This window comes from Lucilia cuprina, chromosome 5 (genome assembly GCF_022045245.1).
Source record: "Lucilia cuprina isolate Lc7/37 chromosome 5, ASM2204524v1, whole genome shotgun sequence".
In the NCBI taxonomy this organism is placed as follows: domain Eukaryota; kingdom Metazoa; phylum Arthropoda; class Insecta; order Diptera; family Calliphoridae; genus Lucilia; species Lucilia cuprina.
In genome coordinates this window covers 49,516,217-49,541,448 of record NC_060953.1, presented here as the reverse complement: position 1 = coordinate 49,541,448, position 25,232 = coordinate 49,516,217, and the positions used below count along the sequence as shown (strand labels likewise).

General features: G+C 30.6%; 2 protein-coding genes across 3 annotated transcripts in view; one reads left to right on the top strand and one right to left on the bottom strand.

Moving 5' to 3' along the window:
- LOC111689641 (GTP-binding protein Rhes) overlaps positions 1-25,232 on the bottom strand; it is a 157,111-nt gene that overhangs the window by 3,893 nt on the left and 127,986 nt on the right. For both annotated transcript variants that reach the window (XM_046952105.1, XM_046952104.1), the window contains exons 3-4: positions 5,026-6,526; positions 3,526-3,719 (exon numbers count right to left, since the gene is read on the bottom strand). In XM_046952105.1, coding sequence (XP_046808061.1) covers positions 3,526-3,719; positions 5,026-5,660 — 829 coding nt within the window. In that variant the 5' untranslated portion in view covers positions 5,661-6,526. The remainder of the gene's footprint in view (positions 1-3,525; positions 3,720-5,025; positions 6,527-25,232) is intronic.
- LOC111686385 lies at positions 18,733-21,085 on the top strand. Its single transcript, XM_023448747.2, has 3 exons — positions 18,733-19,029; positions 20,078-20,599; positions 20,672-21,085. Exons 1-3 carry the CDS (start codon positions 18,861-18,863, stop codon positions 20,917-20,919), a joined length of 939 nt encoding a protein of 312 aa, XP_023304515.2. The 5' UTR covers positions 18,733-18,860; the 3' UTR covers positions 20,920-21,085.

Below are 25,232 nucleotides of genomic sequence, written 5' to 3'. Positions count from 1 at the left end.
TCAGTTCTAGTTCAGTTCTAGTTCAGTTCTAGTTCAGTTCTAGTTCAGTTCTAGTTCAGTTCTAGTTCAGTTCTAGTTCAGTTCTAGTTCAGTTCTAGTTCAGTTCTAGTTCAGTTCTAGTTCAGTTCTAGTTCAGTTCTAGTTCAGTTCTAGTTCAGTTCTAGTTCAGTTCTAGTTCAGTTCTAGTTCAGTTCTAGTTCAGTTCTAGTTCAGTTCTAGTTCAGTTCTAGTTCAGTTCTAGTTCAGTTCTAGTTCAGTTCTAGTTCAGTTCTAGTTCAGTTCTAGTTCAGTTCTAGTTCAGTTCTAGTTCAGTTCTAGTTCAGTTCTAGTTCAGTTCTAGTTCAGTTCTAGTTCAGTTCTAGTTCAGTTCTAGTTCAGTTCTAGTTCAGTTATAGTTCAGTTCTAGTTCAGTTCTAGTTCAGTTCTAGTTCAGTTCTAGTTCAGTTCTAGTTCAGTTCTAGTTCAGTTCTAGTTCAGTTCTAGTTCAGCTCTAGTTCAGTTCTAGTTCAGTTCTAGTTCAGTTCTAGTTCAGTTCTAGTTCAGTTCTAGTTCAGTTCTAGTTCAGTTCTAGTTCAGTTCTAGTTCAGTTCTAGTTCAGTTCTAGTTCAGTTCTAGTTCAGTTCTAGTTCAGTTCTAGTTCAGTTCTAGTTCAGTTCTAGTTCAGTTCTAGTTCAGTTCTAGTTCAGTTCTAGTTCAGTTCTAGTTCAGTTCTAGTTCAGTTCTAGTTCAGTTCTAGTTCAGTTCTAGTTCAGTTCTAGTTCAGTTCTAGTTCAGTTCTAGTTCAGTTCTAGTTCAGTTCTAGTTCAGTTCTAGTTCAGTTCTAGTTCAGTTCTAGTTCAGTTCTAGTTCAGTTCTAGTTCAGTTCTAGTTCAGTTCTAGTTCAGTTCTAGTTCAGTTCTAGTTCAGTTCTAGTTCAGTTCTAGTTCAGTTCTAGTTCAGTTCTAGTTCAGCTCTAGTTCAGTTCTAGTTCAGTTCTAGTTCAGTTCTAGTTCAGTTCTAGTTCAGTTCTAGTTCAGTTCTAGTTCAGTTCTAGTTTCAGTTCTAGTTCAGTTCTAGTTCAGTTCTAGTTCAGTTCTAGTTCAGTTCTAGTTCAGTTCTAGTTCAGTTCTAGTTCAGTTCTAGTTCAGTTCTAGTTCAGTTCTAGTTCAGTTCTAGTTCAGTTCTAGTTCAGTTCTAGTTCATTTCTAGTTCATTTCTAGTTCAGTTCTAGTTCAGTTCTAGTTCAGTTCTAGTTCAGTTCTAGTTCAGTTCTAGTTCAGTTCTAGTTCAGTTCTAGTTCAGTTCTAGTTCAGTTCTAGTTCAGTTCTAGTTCAGTTCTAGTTCAGTTCTAGTTCAGTTCTAGTTCAGTTCTAGTTCAGTTCTAGTTCAGTTCTAGTTCAGTTCTAGTTCAGTTCTAGTTCAGTTCTAGTTCAGTTCTAGTTCAGTTCTAGTTCAGTTCTAGTTCAGTTCTAGTTCAGTTCTAGTTCAGTTCTAGTTCAATTCTAGTTCAGTTCTAGTTCAGTTCTAGTTCAGTTCTAGTTCAGTTCAAGTTCAGTTCTAGTTCAGTTCTAGTTCAGTACTAGTTCAGTTCTAGTTCAGTACTAGTTCAGTTCTAGTTCAGTTCTAGTTCAGTTCTAGTTCAGTTCTATTTCAGTTCTAGTTCAGTTCTAGTTCAGTTCTAGTTCAGTTCTAGTTCAGTTCTAGTTCAGTTCTAGTTCAGTTCTAGTTCAGTTCTAGTTAGCACTTCAACTCTGTACATAAATTCGACTACGATATTATAGTCTGTATTTTACACTAAAGTTCGAAGCCAATATAAAAAATATCTATATATATTTCCCATCTCTGTGAACTTTCCCAAAAGCACAAAAAAACGGAGAGTGCTAAAGTAAAGAAATAGGCAGATCTTACAAAGAAATAAGATAAAACATCATACAACAAATTGGCAATATAAATACTCTCGTACCTAAACATCTTAAAAAGAAATAAATACTGAATTGAATTTAAAGTATGAGAAGATTGTAAAAAGAAAATTAAACAGATGGACAAATATTTGAACAAGTGATGATACCCGAAGACATGTGGCCGACTTATGTGTATGTAACAAAATTAAGTTAGTAAATAGAATTACGATTTGTTGATAATGACAATGTTTGTATCCTGATACATCATACAATTATTGAACATTGACTTTTAGATTCTATTTCAGCTATTTGCAGATTTTTATTACTTTGATTTCAGTATAAACTCAGAGTATAAAGGAAATGTATTTTTCGAAAATTTTGTGGATCCAGTTTTACTGCTTGAGAGTATTTGTCGAAAAAATAAAATATATTAAATAATATATATACAGAGGATTTTGAAGAATGATCCCATTTGAATTCTTGAAACAGTAATTTATCAACTATTGAAATTAATCAACATTTAAAAAAAAAAAATATTTTTATTTTCGAACATTAAGTTATTCGGTTTCATCATTAAATTATGGTTTCCTGCTATACATTTTTTTTAACTTCCGAATTTGTGTCTATATTTAAGACCAAAGACCACCAATAGTGAGTGAACTTGTCCTGGCAAAATAATTTACTCAAAGCACAAATTTCTATTGTTAAAGACAAAATCATAATAATAATATGATGATAATAAAATACACTCTAAGGAGACCATTGAATAAATTGTTCTAATTTTCTTTATGTATTTTCATAAAATTACAAAAATGTGCTAAAATATTTTTATTAAATTCATCAAAATATATATTCATTCTCATAATTTAATGCTGAAGATTTATGTTTCAAGTCTATAATATTATTATGCGCATTTGTTTTAGTTTCATAAAATCAGGGTAACCGGTAATATACAATAACTCGTGGAAAACATTAAAAAAAAATCACTTCTCACCTCAAACTCAAAACAAACTAAACTTAACCAGTTAGTTAGTAAGCTAGTTAGTTACATAGTTAGTTAGTTATTTACTTAGTTAGTTAACTTGGTAATTAGTTAGCTAGTTACATAGTTAGGAAGTTACTTAGTTATTTACTAAGTTAGTGAGGTAGTTAGTTATTTAGTTAGTTAGTTAGTAAGTTAGTTAGTTAGTTAGTTAGTTAGTTAGTTAGTTAGTTAATTAGTTAATTAGTTAGTTAATTAGTTAGTTAGTTAGTTAGTTAGTTAGTTAGTTAGTTAGTTAATTAGTTAATTAGTTAGTTAATTAGTTAGTTAGTTAGTTAGTTAGTTAGTTAGTTAGTTAGTTAGTTAGTTAGTTAGTTAGTTAATTAGTTAATTAGTTAATTAGTTAGTTAGTTAGTTAGTTAGTTAGTTAGTTAGTTAGTTAGTTAGTTAGTTGGTTAGTAAGTTAGTTAGTTAGTTCTTTATAAACGAAACACACACTTTTTAAATAGCTTTTCGGTTTTCCTGTCCATCACAAAAAAAACACGCATCTGACTACGTACTTACTTACGTAGAAAAGTACGTCTGTCTGCTTTATATAAATATGTATATTACACAAACATACGTACATATATTTTAAACACATTTACACGTCTAACCACTTACCCGTCAGAAAGGATAAACGACGCATTGCTGGAAAAGGATGATGACCAGATGTGTCTAGAATATCTAATTGATAGACCTCATTTCGTATACGATATAATTTACGATGAAAATCTTCAATAGTTGGCGTATACGCTTCGTCAAAACGATTACCCAAAAAACGTGCCACTATAGATGATTTACCCACACGTGAAGAACTGCAATATAAACAAAAGGGAAAATATAAAAAACACATCATTAATTTAATAAAGGTAGATTACAGACAGACAGACGAACATTGCAACTATTTACAGAACATGTTGTATTAGATTCATAATTAGTAAGTTAACAATTTATTACAAAAAAAAACATTTCTTAACTTGGGCAAAACTTTTTACACTAAGCAAGTAAATGGTTCAGATAAAATTCCTTCCTGTTTTATTGCAATAATCTACCTCTCATACTCAAATAATCATCTTTTTATTATGAACACATATAGACTTATATTATAACCAATTAAAACGTATTGTTAATTAAATGTAAAGACGTGATTAAATTTTATTCTTATTTAGAAATATATATTATGCCACCTACACACATGGACGAACAAGTTTTTTTGAATAGAAAGTATATGCGTATGTATATACATACATATGTACTCTGAGCTCACGCGTGCTTCTCACATTGAAGATTATGAAAATTAATTAAATCTCCAACATAAAATTAAGTCTAATTTCATAATTACAAGTGTGAAAAAATATAAATTCACTTGAATGATAATTGTCGGTGTTTTTGTGCTCATATCAAAAAATGCTCTTACTCATACAATTTTAATGGTAAAGTGACAACAACAACAATAGCAATTTGTATGTTTGAAAAGAGGAAAGAGAAAGTAAACTCATCCTTGTATTCTCGTATGTGTGTTTTCTATAAGATAAAACATTACATTTTATCACATTTTATTCTTTCTATAGATATTTACCTTCCTTCCTTTTTGTTGTCGGAAAAGGTAAAATAAGGGACACTTGTGTCTTTTCCTTTAGACACTTTATGTTCGGTTTGGTGTGGCAATGACAAGATTTATGTTATTTGTCTTTAAGACTTTTTATATCAAGTAAGTTGATTGAACGAAAAGTGATGAGCAAAAAAAATAAAAAAATACAACATAATCAGTTAATTGCTTTATATGAATTACAGTGTATTTTTAATTGTTCAATTAATTAATTAACTAAAGTAAGTAAAGTCTACTTAACAGATTAAGAATGAAAAGGACAGACATTGGAAGTGATGGAAATTTATATAACTCTTTAGTCAGAGATAATACATACATCTATGGATTATTGGCCTACCGCCCAACATATATACAACTTGAGGATATTATTTGTTTTATTTGCTGGTTACTTACTTTTTTAACAATTTTTTATATATTGGTTATAGTTTCATTTTAGGCTAAAATCGTTTTTTTTTTTTTTGTAAATATGAATGTATTATGTAAAACACTAGACACTTATTCATTCAACTTACCCCAATATCACAAGACGATAACAATTTTTCGAAGTTGGTAGAGTATCATCGCACAGCATGGCCGAGCTGACAACATGATTGGCTAAAAAATCATCCGTATCTAAGGCATCCAAATCATCAGACGTATGATGATCATAATAATGCTGTTGTTGTTGCTGCTGCTGCTGTTGTTGCAGATCTGTATTGTTCATTAAACGTGTGGTGGTATTAACAACACCATTACTACCACTTGGCACATCATCCAAAAACGTAACAACATGTGAACCAGCAGCCACTGAATTAGTATTAACGCCAGCACCTGCCGTGCCACTACAACTATTGCTCACACTAGTTGTACTGGCTGTTGTTCCGGCTGTGGATGTTGTATTAGATGTTGCTGCTGTTATATTATTATATACTGCATGTGTTGCTGTTGTATTATTAGCAATCGTTGTTGCAGCTCCACTTAGTTTACCATTTGCCGGCTGTTGTAGCCGCACCAGGTTGGATGTGGTTGTTGTGTCCGTTGTTGCGGCTGTAGTTTGTGTTGTGGTTTTGCTATCACCAAATAGAACCTCAGCATAGTCATTGTTATTGCTGCGGGCGCAAAACCAATTTTTGCAACGAATCATATTGACATCCGTCCAGACCGACATAGAATAAAATTAAACTGCTGTAGTTGTATATTTTGTTTTAGGTTTTTGTTCTTTTCCTACTGCTGGTGGTTGTTGTTTTATTCTATACAAGTTTTTAACATTTAGTTCTAAACTCATGTATCAGTTGGGAATATATATAGTAGAGCTATTGTCTTTATTGTAGAAAATTTCCTGTTTGAAGTAGAAAGTTTTCTACTCTTTGTTTTTTCCCTTTTTGGTTTCTTTTTATTTTACTGTGAAAAAGTATTAATTTATTGTTTGGTTCCACCTACAGTCCATTAGATACACACATACATATATACATATATTACATTTACACAATGTATGTGTATGTATAGAGTTATGCGTTTGTGTTGCTTTCACTGAGTGTTATTCAAGTGGTTTTAACTTTGACGTAAATATTGCTATACAACTTTTTCCCCTCTTTATGCGAGGAGTTTTCTAAATCCTATAAACTTCTTTCCTCTTCACTTCACTTTAGTTTTTGTTTTAAGTTTCCTTCGATTTTGGTTTTTATTCAATGGTCTCCGTAAATTGCCTGTTGGTTAGTTTTCCAATGTGATGTGTTGTGTTGTGATGTAAATATAATTGCCTATTTTGGAGCAAAACAAGTGGCCATAACTGGGCAGTTCGATATTTTATACAGAACTACTTTATACAACTTTAATAGTATCAGTAGCCTAAATAACCACAACAACAGCAGCAGCAATAATAGTTATAAAGTAGGAAAATGGAATTTATTTTCATCTATAAAATGTATGGAAAAGTTTTTGTTGTTGGTTGGTCCTATTTATCGGTGGTTTATATTGTTGTTTTGAAGTGATGGCATTTGAAGTTTTAAACATTCATGTTTGTTGGCCAATATACTAAAATGAGAAAAAAAAATAAAACATTATTTCGAAAAATTTTAATATAAAAGCAATAACAATCAACACTAAATATCCAATTTCCAAAAAAGACACTATAAAAATTAATTTATATTTGTTTTAAACTAATTATATTATGTTATCATGAAACATAAGTGAACACAGTTTCTCCGTATTATAATAATTTCAGATTTTTTAAAATGATTTTTGATGTAATATATGAGTAAACACAGATTTTTAATATGAAAGATTTTTACTATTTTTAGATTTGTCTCCTTAATATCGATTTTGTGTAAAATGCACCAAAATAGAACTTCATGATTCATGATATTTTCTCGATTTTAGCGTTATGTTAAAAAATTACCTTTTGGTTAAAAATATGACTATTATCTCGGTTTTAGCATTATTCAAGGATATACGGCCAGTTTTAGATTTATCTATAAAATCAAATTCTATGCAAATATTTCGAGTGATCATGTATTTTTTTCCATTTTAGAATAATTTAAACAATTTTAAACAGAAATATTTTTATCTATCTCAATTTGAGCGATAATTACTTAAGAAACTAGAATTAGGCATCATCATTCAGTTAGAAAGGACTCGAATCAATGCTTCTAGGGATTATAAAATTTGAAACAAAATTATACTCCATAGTTTTTCTGTAACATTTTTCTTTGCCATCACTTTTATTTCATACTAAATACCCATATTTCAGTAAAAATATAAAAGTCCGTTACTCTAGAAAACTATAAGAGATACAGCAAAAACAAACGAAATCTGTGATCACTTTTATTTCCTACCAAAAACCGATATTTTGAGTGAAAATATAAAAGTCCGTTTTTCTCGAAAACTATAAGAGCTAGAGCAAAAACAAGAGAAATCTGTGATCACTTTTATTTTCCACCAAACACCGATATTTTGAGTGAAAATATAAAGGTCCGTTTTTCTTGAAAACAATAAGAGGTACAACAAAAACAAGCGAAATCTGTGATCACTTTTATTTTCTACCAAAAACCGATATTTTGTGTGAAAATACAAAAGTCCGTTTTTCTCGAAAACAATAAGAGATACAGCAAAAACAAGAGAAATCAGTGACCACTTTTATTTCCTACAAAAACCGATATTGTGAGTGAAAATATAAAAGTCCGTTTTTCTCGAAAACTATAAAAGATTGAGCAAAAACAAGCGAAATCTGTGATCACTTTTATTTCCTACCAAAAACCGATGTTTTGAGTGAAAATATAAAAGATACAGCAAAAACAAGAGAAATCTGTGTTCACTTTTAATTCCTACAAAAAACCGATATTTTGAATGAAAATATAAAAGTCCGTTCTCCACGAAAACTATAAGAGATAGAGCAAAAACAAGCGAAATCTGTGTTTCTCGAAAACTATAAGAGATAGAGCAAAAACAAGAGAAATCTGTGATCAGTTTTATTTCCCACCAAAAACCGATATTTTGAGTGAAAATATAAAAATCCGTTTTTCTCGAAAACTGTAAGAGATACAGCAAAAACAACAGAAATCTGCGATCACTTTTATTTCTTACCAAAAACCGATATTTTGAGCGTTAGATAGAGCAAAAACAAGCGAAATCTGTGAACACATTTATTTCTTACCAAAAACCGATATTTTGAGTGAAAATATAGAAGCCCGTTTTTCTCGAAAACTTTTATTTCCTACCAAAAACAGATATTTTGAGTGAAAATATAAAATTCCGTTTTTCTCGAAAACTATAAGAGATAGAGCAAAAACAAGCGAAATCTGTGCTCGGATATTTTGAGTGAAAATATACAAGTCCGTTTTTCTCGAAAACTAGCAAAGTAGAGCAAACACAAGCGAAATTTGTGATCACTTTTATTTCCTACCAAAAACCGATATTTTTCTCGAAAATAATAAGACATAAAGCAAAAACAAGAGAAATCTGTGATCACTTTTATTTCCTGTGATCACTTTTATTTCCTACCAAAAGCGGATATTTTGAGTAAAAATATAAAATTTCCGATTTCCTCGAAAACTATAAGAGATAGAGCAAAAACAAGCGAAATCTGTGATCACTTTTATTTCCCACCAAAAACCGATATTTTGAGTGAAATTACAAAAGTCCGTTTTTCTCGAAAACTATAAGAGATAGAGCAAAAACAAGCGAAATCTGTGATCACTTTTATTTCCCACCAAAAACCGATATTTTGAGTGAAAATATAAAAGTCCGTTTTTCTCGAAAACTTTATGAGATACAGCAAAGACAAGAGAAATCTGTGATCACTTTTATTTCCTACAAAAAACCGATATATTGAGTGAAAATGTAAAAGTCTGTTTCTCTCGAAATCTATGAGAGATAGAGCAAAAACAAGCGAAATCTGTGATCACTTTTATTTCCTACAAAAAACCGATATTTTGAGTGAAAATGTAAAAGTCTGTCTCGAAATCTATGAGAAAACTATAAGAGATAGAGCAAAAACAAGCGAAATCTGTGATCACTTTTATTTCCCACCAAAAACCGATATTTTGAGTGAAAATATAAAAGTCCGTTTTTCTCGAAAACTATAAGAGATACAGCAAAAACAAGAGAAATCTGTGATCACTTTTATTTCCTACAAAAAACCGATATTTTGAGTGAAAATGTAAAAGTCTGTTTTTCTCGAAATCTATGAGAGATAGAGCAAAAACAAGCGAAATCTGTGATCACATTTATTTCCGACCAAAAACCGATATTTTGAGTGAAAATATAAAAGTCCGTTTTTCTCGACAACTATGAGAGACAGAGCAAAAACAAGCGAAATCTCTGATCACTTTTATTTCCGACCAAAAACCGATATTTTGAGTGAAAATATAAAAGTCCGTTTTTCTCGAAAACTATATGATATGCAGCAAAAACAAGAGAAATCTGTGATCACTTTCATTATTTCCTAGCAAAAACCGATATTTCCAACCAAAAACCAATATTTTCAGTGAAAATATAAAAGTCCTTTTTTCTCGACAACTATGAGAGATAGAGCAAAAACAAGCGAAATCTGTGATCACTTTTATTTCCTACAAAAAACCGATATTTTGAGTGAAAATGTAAAAGTCTGTTTTTCTCGAAATCTATGAAAGATAGAGCAAAAACAAGCGAAATCTGTGATCACATTTATTTCCGACCAAAAACCGATATTTTGAATGAAAATATAAAAGTCCGTTTTTCTCGACAACTATGAGAGACAGAGCAAAAACAAGCGAAATCTCTGATCACTTTTATTTCCGACCAAAAACCGATAATTTGAGTGAAAATATAAAAGTCCGTTTTTCTCGAAAACTATATGAAATGCAGCAAAAACAAGAGAAATCTGTGATCACTTTTATTATTTCCTAGCAAAAACCGATATTTCCAACCAAAAACCAATATTTTCAGTGAAAATATAAAAGTCCTTTTTTCTCGACAACTATGAGAGATAGAGCAAAAACAAGCGAAATCTGTGATCACTCTTATTTCCTACAAAAAACCGATATTTTGAGTGAAAATGTAAAAGTCTGTTTTTCTCGAAATCTATGAGAGATAGAGCAAAAACAAGCGAAATCTGTGATCACTTTTATTTCCCACCAAAAACCGATATTTTGAGTGAAAATATAAAAGTCCGTTTTTCTCGAAAACTATGAGAGATACAGCAAAGACAAGAGAAATTTGTGATCACTTTTATTTCCCACCAAAAACCGAAATTTTGAGTGAAAATATAAAAGTCCGTTTTTCTAGAAAACTATGAGAGATAGAGCAAAAACAAGCGAAATTTGTGATCACTTTTATTTCCCACCAAAAACCGATTTTTTGAGTGAAAATATAAAAACAAGAGATATTTGATATTTTGAGTGAAAATATAAAGGTCCGTTTTTCTCGAAAACTGTAAGAGATAGAGCAAAAACAATTGAAATCTGTGATCACTTTCTGTTTTTCTCGAAATCTATGAGAGATAGAGCAAAAACAAGCGAAATCTGTGATCACTTTTATTTCCTACAAAAAACCGATATTTTGAGTGAAAATGTAAAAGTCCGTTTTTCTCGAAATCTATGAGAGATAGAGCAAAAACAAGCGAAATCTCTGATCACTTTTATTTCCTACAAAAAACCAATATTTTGAGTGAAAATATAAAGGTCCGTTTTTCTCGAAAACTATGAGAGACTGAGCAAAAACAAGCGAAATCTCTGATCACTTTTATTTCCGGCCAAAAACCGATATTTTGAGTGAAAATATAAAAGTCCGTTTTTCTCGAAAACTTTATGAGATACAGCAAAAACAAGAGAAATCTGTAATCACATTTATTTCCCACAAAAAACCGATATTTTGAGTGAAAACGTAAAAGTCTGTTTTTCTCAAAATCTATGAGAGATAGAGCAAAAACAAGCGAAATCTGTGATCACATTTATTTCCGACCAAAAACCGATACTTTGAGTGAAAATATAAAAGTCCGTTTTTCTCGACAACTATGAGAGACAGAGCAAAAACAAGCGAAATCTCTGATCACTTTTATTTCCGACCAAAAACCGATATTTTGAGTGAAAATATAAAAGTCCGTTTTTCTCGAAAACTATATGATATACAGCAAAAACAAGAGAAATCTGTGATCACTTTTATTATTTCCTAGCAAAAACCGATATTTCCAACCAAAAACCGATATTTTCAGTGAAAATATAAAAGTCCTTTTTTCTCGACAACTATGAGAGATAGAGCAAAAACAAGCGAAATCTGTGATCACTTTTATTTCCTACAAAAAACCGATATTTTGAGTGAAAATGTAAAAGTCTGTTTTTCTCGAAATCTATGAGAGATAGAGCAAAAACAAGCGAAATCTGTGATCACTTTTATTTCCGACCAAAAAGCGATATTTTGAGTGAAAATATAAAGGTCCGTTTTTCTCGACAACTATGAGAGACAGAGCAAAAACAAGCGATATCTGTGATCACTTTTATTTCCTACAAAAAACCGATATTTTGAGTGAAAATGTAAAAGTCTGTTTTTTTCTCGAAATCTATGAGAGATAGAGCAAAAACAAGCGAAATCTCTGATCACTTTTATTTCCGACCAAAAACCGATATTTTGAGTGAAAATATAAAAGTCCGTTTTTCTCGAAAACTATATGAGATACAGCAAAAACAAGCGAAATCTGTGATAACTTTTATTATTTCCTACCAAAAACCGATATTTCCAACCAAAAACCGATATTTTCAGTGAAAATATAAAAGTCCGTTTTTCTCAAAAACTATAAGAGATAGAGCAAAAACAAGCGAAATCTGTGATCACTTTTTTTTCCCACCAAAAACCGATATTTTGAGTGAAAATATAAAGGTCCTTTTTTCTCGACAACTATGAGAGATAGAGCAAAAACAAGCGAATTTTGTGATCACTTTTATTTCCCACCAAAAACCGATATTTTGAGTGAAAATATAAAAGTCCGTTTTTCTCGAAAACTATGAGAGATACAGCAAGAACAAGAGAATTTTGTGATCACTTTTATTTCCCACCAAAAACCGATTTTTTGAGTGAAAATATAAAAACAAGAGAAATCTGTGATCACTTTTATTTCCTTCCAAAAAACGATATTTTGAGTGAAAATATAAAAGTCCGTTTTTTCGAAAACTATAAGAGATAGAGCAAAAACAATTGAAATCTGTGATCACTTTTACTTCCTACCAAAAACTGATATTTTGAGTGAAAATATAAAAGTCCGTTTTTCTCGAAAATTATAAGAGTAGAGCAAAAACAAATCTGTGATCACTTTTATTTCCCACCAAAAACTGATATTTTGAGTGAAAATATAAAAGTCCGTTTTTCTCGAAAACTATAAGAGATAGAGCAAAAACAAGCGAAATCTGTGATCACTTTTATTTCCTACAAAAAACCGATATTTTGAGTGAAAATATAAAAGTCTGTTTTCCTCGAAAACTATGAGAGATAGAGCAAAAACAAGCAAAATCTTTGATCACTTTTATTATTTCCTACCAAAAACAGATATTTTGAGTGAAATTCCGATATTTTGAGTGAAAATATAAAAGTCCGTTTTTCTCGAAAACTATAAGAGATAGAGCAAAAACAAGCGAAATCTGTGATCAATTTTATTATTTCCTACCAAAAACCGATATTTCCTACCAAAAACCGATATTTTGAGTGAAAATATAAAAGTCCGTTTTCTAGAAATCTATAAGAGATATAGCAAAAACAAGCGAAATCTGTGATCACTCTTATTTCCACCAAAAACCGATATTTTGAGTGAAAATATAAAAGTCCGTTTTTCTCGAAAACTATAAGAGATAGAGCACAAACAAGCGAAATCTGTGATCACTTTTAATTCCTGCCAAAAGCGGATATTTCGAGCGAAAATATAAAAGTCCGTTTTTCTCGAAAACTATAAGATATAGAGCAAAAACAAGCGAAATCTGTGATCACTTTTATTACTTCCTACCTAAAAACCGATATTTCCTACCAAAAACCGATATTTTGCGTGAAAATATAAAAGTCCGTTTTATCTCAAACCAAAAGCGGATGTTTTGAGCGAAAACATAAAAGTCCGTTTTTCTCGAAAACTATAAGAGATAGAGCAAAAACAATCGAAATCTGTGATCACTTTTATTTCAAACCAAAAACCGATATTTTGAGTGAAAATATAAAAGTCCGTTTTTCTCGAAAACTATAAGAGATAGAGCAAAAACAAGCGAAATCTGTGATCACTTTTATTTCCCACCAAAAACCGATATTTTGAGTGAAAATGTAAAAGTCTGTTTTTCTCGAAATCTATGAGATATAGAGTAAAAACAAGCGAAATCTGTGATCACTTTTATTTCCGACCAAAAACCCATATTTTGAGTGAAAATATAAAAGTCCGTTTTTCTCGAAAACTATATGAGATACAGCAAAGACAAGCGAAATCTGTGATCACTTTTATTATTTCCTACCAAAAACCGATATTTCCAACCAAAAACTGATATTTTGAGTGAAAAAATAAAGGTCCGTTTTTCTCGAAAACTATAAGAGATAGAGCAAAAACAAGCGAAATCACTTTTATTTCCGACCAAAAACTCATATTTTGAGCGAAAATATAAAGGTCCGTTTTTCTCGAAAACTAAGCGAAATCTGTGATCACTTTTATTATTTCCCACCAAAAACCGATATTTCCAACCAAAAACCGATATTTTGAGTGAAAATATAAAAGTCCGTTTTCTTCGAAAACTATATGAGATACAGCAAAAACAAGTGAAATCTGTGATCACTTTCATTATTTCCAACCAAAAACCGATATTTCCAACCAAAAACCGATATTTTGAGTGAAAATATAAAAGTCCGTTTTTCTCGAAAACTATAAGAGTAGAGCAAAATCAAGCGAAATCTGTGATCACTTTTATTTCCCACCAAGAACCGATATTTTGAGTGCAAATATAGAAGTCCGTTTTTCTCGACAACTATGAGAGACAGAGCAAACACAAGCGAAATCTGTGATCACTTTTATTTCCTACCAAAAACCGATATTTTGAGTGAAAATATAAAAGTCCGTTTTTCTCGAAAACTATAAGAGATATAGCAAAAACAAGCGAAATCTGTGATCACTTTTATTTCCCACCAAAAACCGATATTTTGAGTGAAAATATAAAAGTCCGTTTTTCTCGAAAGCTATAAGAGATAGACCAAAATCAAGCGAAATCTGTGATCACTTTTATTTCCTACCAAAAACCGATATTTTGAGTGAAAATATAAAAGTCGGTTTTTTCTTGAAAACTGTATGAGATACAGCAAAAACAAGAGAAATCTGTGATCACTTTTTGAGTGATATTTTGAGTGAAAAAATAAAAGTCCGTTTTTCTCGAAAACAATAAGAGATGCAGCAAAAACAAGAGAAATCTGTGATCACTTTTATTTCCTATAAAAAACCGATATTTCGAGTGAAAATATAAAAGTCCTTTTTTCTCGAAAACTTTGAGAGATAGAGCAAAAACAAGCGAAATCTGTGATCACTTTTATTTCCTACAAAAATAAAACGATATTTTCAGTGCAAATATATAAGTCCGTTTTTCTCGAAAACAATAAGAGATGCAGCAAAAACAAGAGAAATCTGTGATCACTTTTATTTCCTACAAAAAGCCGATATTTTGAGTGAAAATATAAATGTCCGTTTTTCTCGAAAACTATAAAAGATAGAGCAAAAACAAGCGAAATCTGTGATCACATTTATTTCCTATCAAAAACCGATATTTTGAGTGAAAATATAAAAGTCCGTTTTTCTCGGAAACTATAAGAGATGGAGCAAAAACAAGCGAAATCTGTGATCACTTTTATTTTCTACCAAAAACCGACATTTTGAGTGAAAACATAAACGTCCGCTAGATATACAGCAAAAACAAGCGAAATGGTGATCACTTTTATTTCCTACCAAAGTGAAAATATAATAGTCCATTTTTCTTGAAAACTATAAGAAATAGAGCAAAAACAAGATAAATCTGTGATAATATTGATTTCCTACCAAAAACCGATATTTTGACTTAAAATATAAAAGTCGTTTTTCTCGAAAACTGATTGGATAAATTAATAACAATTTTATATTTTCTATTTAGAAACTATAGGTGAATCGAATATATTATTCTCTGTGCCTACTTTTTATGTATGATAATGACAAAGTTTTAAACAATTTTAATGAAAATAATTGCAAAAAAACATTCCTCCCTTTAAAAATATTTCATTTATTTTATCAGATAAGCCGATTAACTAATTTTCTACTTTATATTATGTTATTTTTTTAACACAATTACACCCAAATAAGATATATTCTATGGTTTACATCTTTATTAAAATGAAACTTTTCAAATTATGTTTTCATTTCTCCGAACATTAATATTTTGTAAATTTTGCTGTTTTTCCTTTTTTGTTGTTGTTAATTATTCTTAACATTTAAATTTTGTTGTTGTTAATTATTCCTAACATCTAAATATGTAAAACCGTATGTTTTTTAATTAATATTTTAATCAGCAGTAATTTAATTAACATAATTATTTTTTGTTTCGTTATAATGAAATAACCATATTCCAGACTTAACAACGACACCGGAAAATATACAGAGCGAGTGTAAAAAATTTGCATAAACATTGACAAGGTGTTTGAAATTATTATTAATATTTAAATAAATACACAAGCACACACACTCATAACAAATTTTGCGTAAATGTAGAAAATTTTGTTAACAGAAAATTGAAATTGAAAAAAATACAAAATAATTCATATTTTATGGTTTTATTAAAATTTTGTTAAACCTGCTGAAAATATGAATATTTTTGTACTAAAAATAAACACTCTTCATCCAACATATGCAGCCTTAAAATAAATATTAATTTTTTGCAAAAATTTAGTATACTCTCATTTTTGGTATCCTTGAAAATGTACATTACTTCTGGTATATGCTAGTGTATGTCAATGTCATCATCATCATCTCCATCATCATCCTTATCGTCGTCATTGTTTGGCCAGTAGGTAAATTGGGAACATAAAAGCTTTTGTCTCATTTTCTACTCATTTTTTAATTTAAAATATAATTATTCCAGTTAAAATCAAAAACTATATAAGTTATTAGAGTGCTTCCAAAAAATTTAATTTCAAAATAGTTAACGTTACTGCCAAAAGATATGAAGTCTCTTAAAAGAGCCTAAACTTGTTAACAACAAATATAACAGGAAAAACAATTCTAATTAAACTTGCAATTTTTACTATAGGAATCCTCCCATTTTCTGTTTTACCCACACTATTAAGTCAATAATTATGTATGTGTGCACGATAAAGAGCATATTTTATGGAGGAGGGCATAAAGCAAGCAGTTTAACAACGTTTATTGTGTTCATGAATGAAAATCAGGATGTGTTTATTTCAAAAAGCTTTGTTAGCGGAAATGAAAAATAGTCTAATGGATGAATGAGGTTTTTAAGCGATGCAGAAGAAGGGGCAGTCCGAATGTAATGAAATGCTTGCAGTGCAGTGTTCATACATATGAATGAGCAGTTCCAGCAATTGTTTCCGCCACATTCATGTTCACAACTGCAGCCAACACAACAGAATGGATAATACTAAAGGACGAGATGAGCTTGTGGAAAGATTAAAAAATTTAATATTTGCTAACGTGTGTGTGTTTAATTTAGTATTTTTTTTTTCTTTTTTTGCGCGTTGGTTAAGAAATTTTCCTATAAAGTTGATTGTTTAAAATCTGTAGTTTTGGTTTGTTATATAAAAGGATGATATAGATTAAATTTCTGTGAATTGAACTGGAATGGTGGAGGATGTGCAGCTGAATTAATACACAAGGTCTTAGTAAATCATAAGTTTTTTTTTTGTATTTTACTTTAATGAAAGTAAAGTAAAGATTAAAAAGGTATAATAAACAAATTTCAATAATATAAGAAAATAAAAATATTTACTTCTATTTAAAAATATGAATTACATTTATAAAAGGTGTTCATCTTTCTGATTTCAGATATGTTTATACCCTACACCACCTTAGTGGGGAGGGTATATTGGGTTTGTACCGATGTTTGTTACGCACTATAATATTATTCCTATACCTTACCCATTGGCTCAGAACCATTTTCCGAGTCTACTTAGCTATGTCCGTCCGTCTGTCCGTCCGTCTGTCCGTACATTTAAACCTTGTAATCAAACTACGGTCGCAGTTTTTAAGATAATTCAATACAATTTTGTACATAACCCTCCATTGACCCAGATACAAAGCCTATGGTTAAGAATGGTCCATTTTAACAGACATAGCTAATCGGCTATCTATAGGGTCGGAAATTTGGTAATATACGAATAAAAGCCGAGATTTCTTAAAAAATTTTGCATGTCCGAAATGCTATTTGAAGCTTTCATTGCTATACATCTCGAATCGTAGGGGAAGGGACAATTCAGATCCAAGAAAATACTAATAATTTAGAAGAAGCTGTGTAGACCGTCTAAGAGTCTGTTTGAACGCTTTCTCTGCTGTATATTCCTAAGGGTAGGGTATAGTTTCTGAAGACTGGACAAGAAGACGTATTGGACTTTCAGGTATGGAATCTGTACCTATTTTAATTGATTCATTTGAAGGGGGTTTTTGCTGCAAAATACTTCGGAAGTTTTCCCTCACTCAGAGAGAATAAATATGTTTTCAATTTTTCAATAACATGCGTTGTCAAAGTATGTACGGATAGTAAATCAACAATAAAAATATATAATACACGACGTTATCATTATCAACAATACTGCGATTCCAGAAGGACAGCGCTATGTTATCATACAGAACGATTCGTTGTCGAATTCACAACGATGAATCGCCGAAGTGACACAAAGCTAAAATGAAATGACAACAATGAGGTGTTGCAATGACAAAATGATGCGTTGTTAAAATAACAACGGTGCATATCACAATCATAACTGGGTGTTATTTAAATTCATTGTCTAAATGCTAACCAGCGTGGTAAGCACAATCTTGTTACTTTTCAAAAATAAATTTTTTTCATTAGTTATACCCTACACCACTTTAGTGGGGAGGGTATAATGGGTTTGTGCTGATGTTTGTAACATAGAAAAATATTCGTCCTATACCCACCTTAAAGTATACCAATCGGCTTAGAATCATTTTCTGAGTCGATTAAGCTATGTCCTTCCGTCTGACTGGCTGGCTGTCCATGTAAATCTTGTGCGCAAGGTACAGGTCGCAATTTTGAAGATAATTAGATGAAGACTTAACTCCCCCTACCAACATTTTTATTTTTTTTTAATAATCCCCATTTTTTACATACATACTGACAGGTGTAGGGTTTCATATGGTCGGCTACGCCCGACTATACATTCATACTTGTTTTACTTTAAATTGGTTTTAGATATTTAAATAAAGTTTTAGATATTTAAATAAATAAAATATGAAAATATTTGGGTAAACAAAAATTCATTTTCATATACATATCTAGGTTTGTAAATATTTCCTTCAAACTCATTTGCTACATTATTTTTAAGCTAACAACATTTTCTTACTCAACTGATTACTAACATCAAACTAATTTACTGTTTCACTCACGATTACATCCATTAATATCACTGTCCCCATTGAGACAAATGAGAGGTTATCACTTAATATAAACAGAAAAACACTTAATCAGCTATAGAAATGAAAACTTTTAGGCGCAGCACAACGATGCTTTAACTTAATAGGGAAAAAAATCATCTAACATTAAATAGTCTAATTTTAACAGCCGGTACGAAACAAACCGTGCGTGTGTCTTTCTTTTTTTTTATTTAAAAATAAAGTGCATTTTTTTACTTCTAAAATAATTTTATCATCAAAATTCATCTATACATATAAATGATGCCTTTCAGTAAAGAGAAAAATCGTCGCATTTATATAACGGCATTAGTAATATCATTCTTATTGATTGTCGGTTCAATTTATTTGCATTTGAGACAAAAAACTCATTTGGGCCGCATGAGTTTTAATTTAGATCGTGATCGTGTTAAACCAACCAGTGGCGTTGGTATGTAAATTTTTGGGAAAAAAACAAAACAAAAACAAACTATAAAAAAGTTTTATGTTCAAAAAGCTATAAAATGAAAATGTATAAAATATATTTAAAATTATGGAATAAATTAAAATTATGGTGAATATTTATATATAAATATATATACATACATATGTGTACATATATACATTTTATTTAGTATATGGAAATAGTTTATAAAAAATCCAAATAAGCTACAAAATATGTAAATATGTAGTTTTATAAATTTAATTATTGATATCAATTTAAATATCTGTTTAGTGTTTGTTGTTGCATATAGAATTGATAAGAAATAATACAGTTTGAATGATTTCAAATCATGTGGGGTTAGTTAGTTATTAACTAATAAAGAAACAAACACACACTAGAGGAAAGTTCACCAGGGGCCGACAACAATCAGCTGTTTAATTTTACACAACAAACAGGTCCAATGCAACCTTTTATAAAAAAAAATATCACTTTGTCTTCTTTTGGAAAATGTTTTAGGTACATATGTATGTTCTCTTAGTTCGCTGCTATGTAGAAAATAAACACAGATTAATGAAACAAACATTTCTGTATATTTTTATAATCAAATCTCAAAATATTATTCAACAAATTCTTTAAATATTTAATATATACTACTCAGTATACTCGGGTTTTTTAGATTCTTGAAACCTGTTTACGAAGAATTTAGAATATCTAGTTTATTCCCTTTAATCGAATTTAAATAAATTTGTAGTCTATGTCTAGTCTATGTCTAGTCTATGTCTAGTCTATGTCTAGTCTATGTCTAGTCTATGTCTAGTCTATGTCTAGTCTATGTCTAGTCTATGTCTAGTCTATGTCTAGTCTATGTCTAGTCTATGTCTAGTCTATGTCTAGTCTATGTCTAGTCTATGTCTAGTCTATGTCTAGTCTATGTCTAGTCTATGTCTAGTCTATGTCTAGTCTATGTCTAGTCTATGTCTAGTCTATGTCTAGTCTATGTTTTAATAAAAACTTCGTTTACATAAAATAATCACATACAATCTGTTTAATTTAGAAACGACAACGTGGAACAATGATTATGATTCGAAATACGTAAAAATAACTGACGAAATGTTAGACTCCCAGGAAGATGATACTGATGTTGACAATGACATACTGGAAGCATCATCCCCCGAAGACGATGATGATGATCAAAATAAATTTGATAGTGAAAATATTAACGAAGATCTTGATGATGATATAGATGAAAATTCCAGTGATGATGAAGATACAATGCATATGAAATCTAAAGAAATTTGGTCACATGATTATAATGATAAAGAAATAAATAAATACGGTGAATATTCAGAAGAGGATAATATGGATGATATCGAAGAAAATTCCGAGCCTAAAAAAATATCTATGCCACCTAACTCCAGTATGTGTTTCAGATGCCTTTGTATGACGGTGGACGAATGTCAACCAACTTTTTGCGATTCAGGTAGACCATGTGGCATATTTAGAATATCAAAATCATATTGGGTGGATGGTGGTAAACCAACTATAGCTGGGGGCAGTACCAGTAACGAAGATCAAGGTAAGTAAAAACTATAATAATTTTTATTTAATTTCTAATAATCGTATATGTATTTGCCCCGATTTTTTGCAGATTATTTGACCTGTATTAATGATGCCATGTGTTCCTCGGCTGTAATACGTGAGTATTATAACCGCCATAAACAAGATTGTAATAAAGATGGCGTTTTCGATTGTAAGGATCAAATTGCTTTGCATCTGCTGGGACCATCAGGTTGTCTTACACAAAATCTTAGCGCAATTCAAGATGAACGCATGAAACATTGTTTTATTGAAAGTAATTTGGATTATCAATCCTATTCGTGGGAAGATGAATATTAAATTTATTTATAAGGCGACCTATTATTCCTAAACAATTAATTTAAAAAATATAGTTTTAATGGTTTTAGTTTAATGGTCTCATTGTTTGATTTTATAAGTTTAAGTGTCTTTTTGCCTATTAATTTTTTTATATAAATATAATTTTTGGAATTATATTTAAAATTTATTTTTAAAACCTTTTTATTCACGTAAAAATTTTTATTATGATTGAGCGAGTTTATGTCGTCTATATTTTAAAAAAACTTTATTGTCAATTTAAAATCTTGGAGAAATTTAGTTTTCTTTTATCTACCATTTGTACAGTCAAGCATACATACTTAGTTGCTGCCTTTGGCAACCAAAAATTTCTTTATGTTTCGCAAAATGGCGATAAAATTTATTTAGCATTTTGTATTTTGCATATAAGTACTAATGTTTGCAGACACATTTATTACTTTTTAAACCCAGTAAGCATTTTTGATTGTAATTTTCTTAGGCTTGAAAATTTTTAATTAAATATTTGTTTTAAATATAAATTTTAACCTAAACTACCCAGCAAAAACTAGGTTATGATTTTCAATTGCAAAACATAGCAACATACTTTTCAATGTCTACTGCATATCGCCTGAGAGTTTTAACGTGAGCACCTGCCCTGACGGCCTTATCTCACGGTGGTCTTTTTCATCCACTGGGTAGTCTACTGACGGTCTACCATGCGCCCCTGAATTCCTTAATGAAGAACTCAGGTAGCAATTTTTGTACATGGCTGATCCGGTCCATGTACAAGTACATGTACAAGTACAGACAGCATAGGATGAAATCCCAATGCGAAACCCGAATAGGAAGAAAAACAATCACTGATCTAAAGTCAATAGAAGGGGGTGACAAGTCCTAACATCAGGTGAAATCAATCTTCCAGCAAAGCAGAAGATGACCACCCTTATGATATCATGAAGGATTGAATAATTTAAAATGCATGGAAATAGGAACTTCCAAAGTCAATTAATTCCACTAATTGCCCCGATAAATATTTGCGCAACATGTATCAATATATCCTGTTGAGATGTCAACAGCATCGAAGAACGTCCCCAAAGCGTAAAAAGGCATACTAAATCAGTACTTATCTGCAATATATTGAGACTTTACCGATCTTTCTCCAATTTTCGTATCAGTTCCATTCCCATGGTCATAAAGATCGCTCTACGGGATGACAGGCAACCATTGAATACTGACCTGACAATTTCCCAGCATATACCGGCATACCACTACACGACCTGTAAGAGATATCGATCGGGTTTCGGAATCCAGCATATGCTGCTTTGTACACATACCTATTCGAAGAAAGAATTATCCAACCCATTAGGTATATGATATATCAGTCTTTAAACCAACATTCTCTCCCCGCAATTTTGGCTATTAAACCACAGCCACTACGTGGATCCCGAAGGAACCTCAACCAAATGAGCAGCCAGGACATAGTCCTGCGGACAACTGTCCACCCGTAGTGCCAGATTATATGGTGCCCTGGTTAGACCTCATGCCAAATCATTCCAAGGCGAAGCCAAGTATACATTTGACATCAGCAGTTTATAGTCCCGACAGACTAGAGGTATTGGTAGCACCTCTTTACCCAGGGATTGCAATACACCATGATGGACATTTCATCATGCCCTGGGGGGGGATCTCACTCATACGATAAACGACTGAAACCTTCCGAATATATTTCTTATTCATCGAACTAAAATATTGTGCTTTTCATTGGTCGGTCAGTTTTGTTACTCGAAATTATTTTCGGAGGCTAATAGCCAAATGATAATTAGATCTCAGGGTCATGGAATGTGGCAACAAAATTTTGACAAGAACTCATTATAACCTTTCTATAAATCCTGGATATGGAGTGAGACCTTATGCTTCAAATGTGAGACTTGAATTAGGGTACTGATCGACAAGAGAAAATAAGCCCCTCGAGCCTTAAGTCCATTCTCAAGACATTATAATAATATGGATTCGATACCTAAAAAGCTGTTCATCTTTTTATGAGCTATTAAAACTGCATGAATATTCGAGACCCAGTGTTCTGCATCGATCGATACGGATAGCAGGAGGATGGAGCAAGGTCTCGACTATAAGGTAGTGTGACAAAACTTCTCAACTACTGTGTTCTAAGTAAATAGTTTCTAACAGGTTTTGAATCTTGATAGAATATGAATACATATGACATGTCTGGCCTTTTATAAACTAAAAGTCGGGTCATGTGAAAATGCATGATTTCAGTTCTGGTACTATTCCTATTAAATCGGATAAAAGTAATGAATTTTGCCCATATATGGATTACGAGGTTCAAATACAAAACTTTAGGTTCGGTAATGCAATACATCAATTCTAATCATACATATAGAAATTTAATAAAACGAACTGGCAAGAAAAACCAGAATGATTTAAATTTATTCGAAGTCGAGAGCCAGATATTTGAATTAAAATCTTAACAAACATGTTATGATTTCGGCAACTGATGAATATGTTTACAGCTATTATAATATTATTAAATATTTTTGTAACAATAATATTTTCTGGTTTCTTAAACATACAAATGTAAACATTTGCTGGACTATTTTCCTTAATTTTAACTCAACTATTAGTACATATACATACTTACATATGGATCTATGTCTGTGTACTCACTAAAGGTATGTATGAATGTCTATGAATTTGCTAAAAATATTCAAGTCACGCAAAATAAATTAAGGTAAGTTTGTCTATTTTAATGACTATATTTTTGCACTTAAAAGTCATTTGGGGACTAAATACAAACACACTATTGTTCTCTGTTGGGAGGAATACTCATTCTACCATAAAAAAATTCTACAAGTAAACATTTTTTTATGTAAAAATATTCTTAGAACATAAAACAAACATCTCGGTTAAACATTGTATACAGGGAAATAACTTAAATTTCAGGTGTAATATTCTAGGCAACCCCCATAAATATTTTGTAGACAATTTTGTAAGAAAAATATGCGCATTCTGCGCATATTGTGACAAAATACAATTTAAATGTAAACCTTTTCTTTTTATTTATTTTTTTTTTTTTTATTTTTTTTTGTTGTATAATAAAGACTCAATGGAATTCATTAAAATGAACAATAAAAACAAAAGGATTTGTCATTTTTGGTGAATTTTTAAAGCCGAAAATAAGGCAAACATGTAATTACTTTAAGTTTTTATAAAGTAAACTGATGAGTCTTAGGTTTTTTTTCCTTCTTAATATTTTTAAAGGGTTAGAGTTAAAATAAAGGTGGGCATTAATGCCACAATTTACTCTTAGCAAATGGCGAAGTTTTTTACAAAATAAGTAAATTTTACTTGGCAAGAACTCTATATATTTTTAGCATATTTTTGAAAGCTTTCATAGCTATATTTAAGTAATTTATATGAAAATTTCTTATTAATTATTATTTAAAAATATTCCCATCTTTCTAATTATTATTTTAAGCAAAATATTATTAACTTTTCTGTTTTCTTTTAATTTATTTTTGTGGGTTTTTGTCGAGAAATGTTTCATTTTCGGTATAAAGCAAAATAAACAAAGTGGGAGTTTTTTTGTCTAGAATGTTAAAAAAAACATTTTCGTTTTTTACATAAAATATCTAAATACTCTTAAAATGTTGAAAAGTTTTTAGAGATATTTAACTGTGTATAACCTTTTATTCGCCCAAATGTAATCACACTCAAATCAAACGCCTACAATTTCTTCTCACATGAATATCTTATGCCAAATATTTGGTTTAATAAGATGTAGAAGATTCTTTTGCACTTTGATTGAGTAATAAATGTTAAAATGTTTCGCATTATTGTTGAAGGATTTATTTGAAAGTTTGTCAATCAAAAGATGGTGGCTAACTTTATTTAATAATATTTCATTTTAAGAATCTGCTTTTTAAAGGGTTAAGCTTCTTAATATACAAAGTTAATTTGGCGAAGATGTAAAACTGGTTATAAACGTATTAATAGAGTTGTAACAGTGGAATGGAAAGCTATTAGATCAACACAATTCTTATGCTAAAGCAAAACATTGAGCTTAATTAAAGCTTAAGGCCAAAACGATAATTAAATTTAACAATGGTTTACTACGCGCTTTTTCCATATAAAAACCGGTTTTAACAACAAGTGTTTACTTAATAAACGTTTTTGCATAAGGCGGTTTTAAGCTATATAATAGTTTTTTATGACTAACTAACTAACTAACTAACTAACTAACTAACTAACTAACTAACTAACTAACTAACTAACTAACTAACTTACTAACTAACTAACTAACTAACTAACTAACTAAC

What these genes read in the sequence shown, in the direction of transcription:
- LOC111686385 (XM_023448747.2), top strand. Translation starts at nt 18,861, where the DNA reads ATGATGCCTTTCAGTAAAGAGAAAAATCGTCGCATTTATATAACGGCA. An exon ending in TAAACCAACCAGTGGCGTTG is followed by an intron (nt 19,030 to 20,077) that starts GTATGTAAATTT and finishes TGTTTAATTTAG; the next exon opens with AAACGACAACGTGGAACAAT. An exon ending in TACCAGTAACGAAGATCAAG is followed by an intron (nt 20,600 to 20,671) that starts GTAAGTAAAAAC and finishes GATTTTTTGCAG; the next exon opens with ATTATTTGACCTGTATTAAT.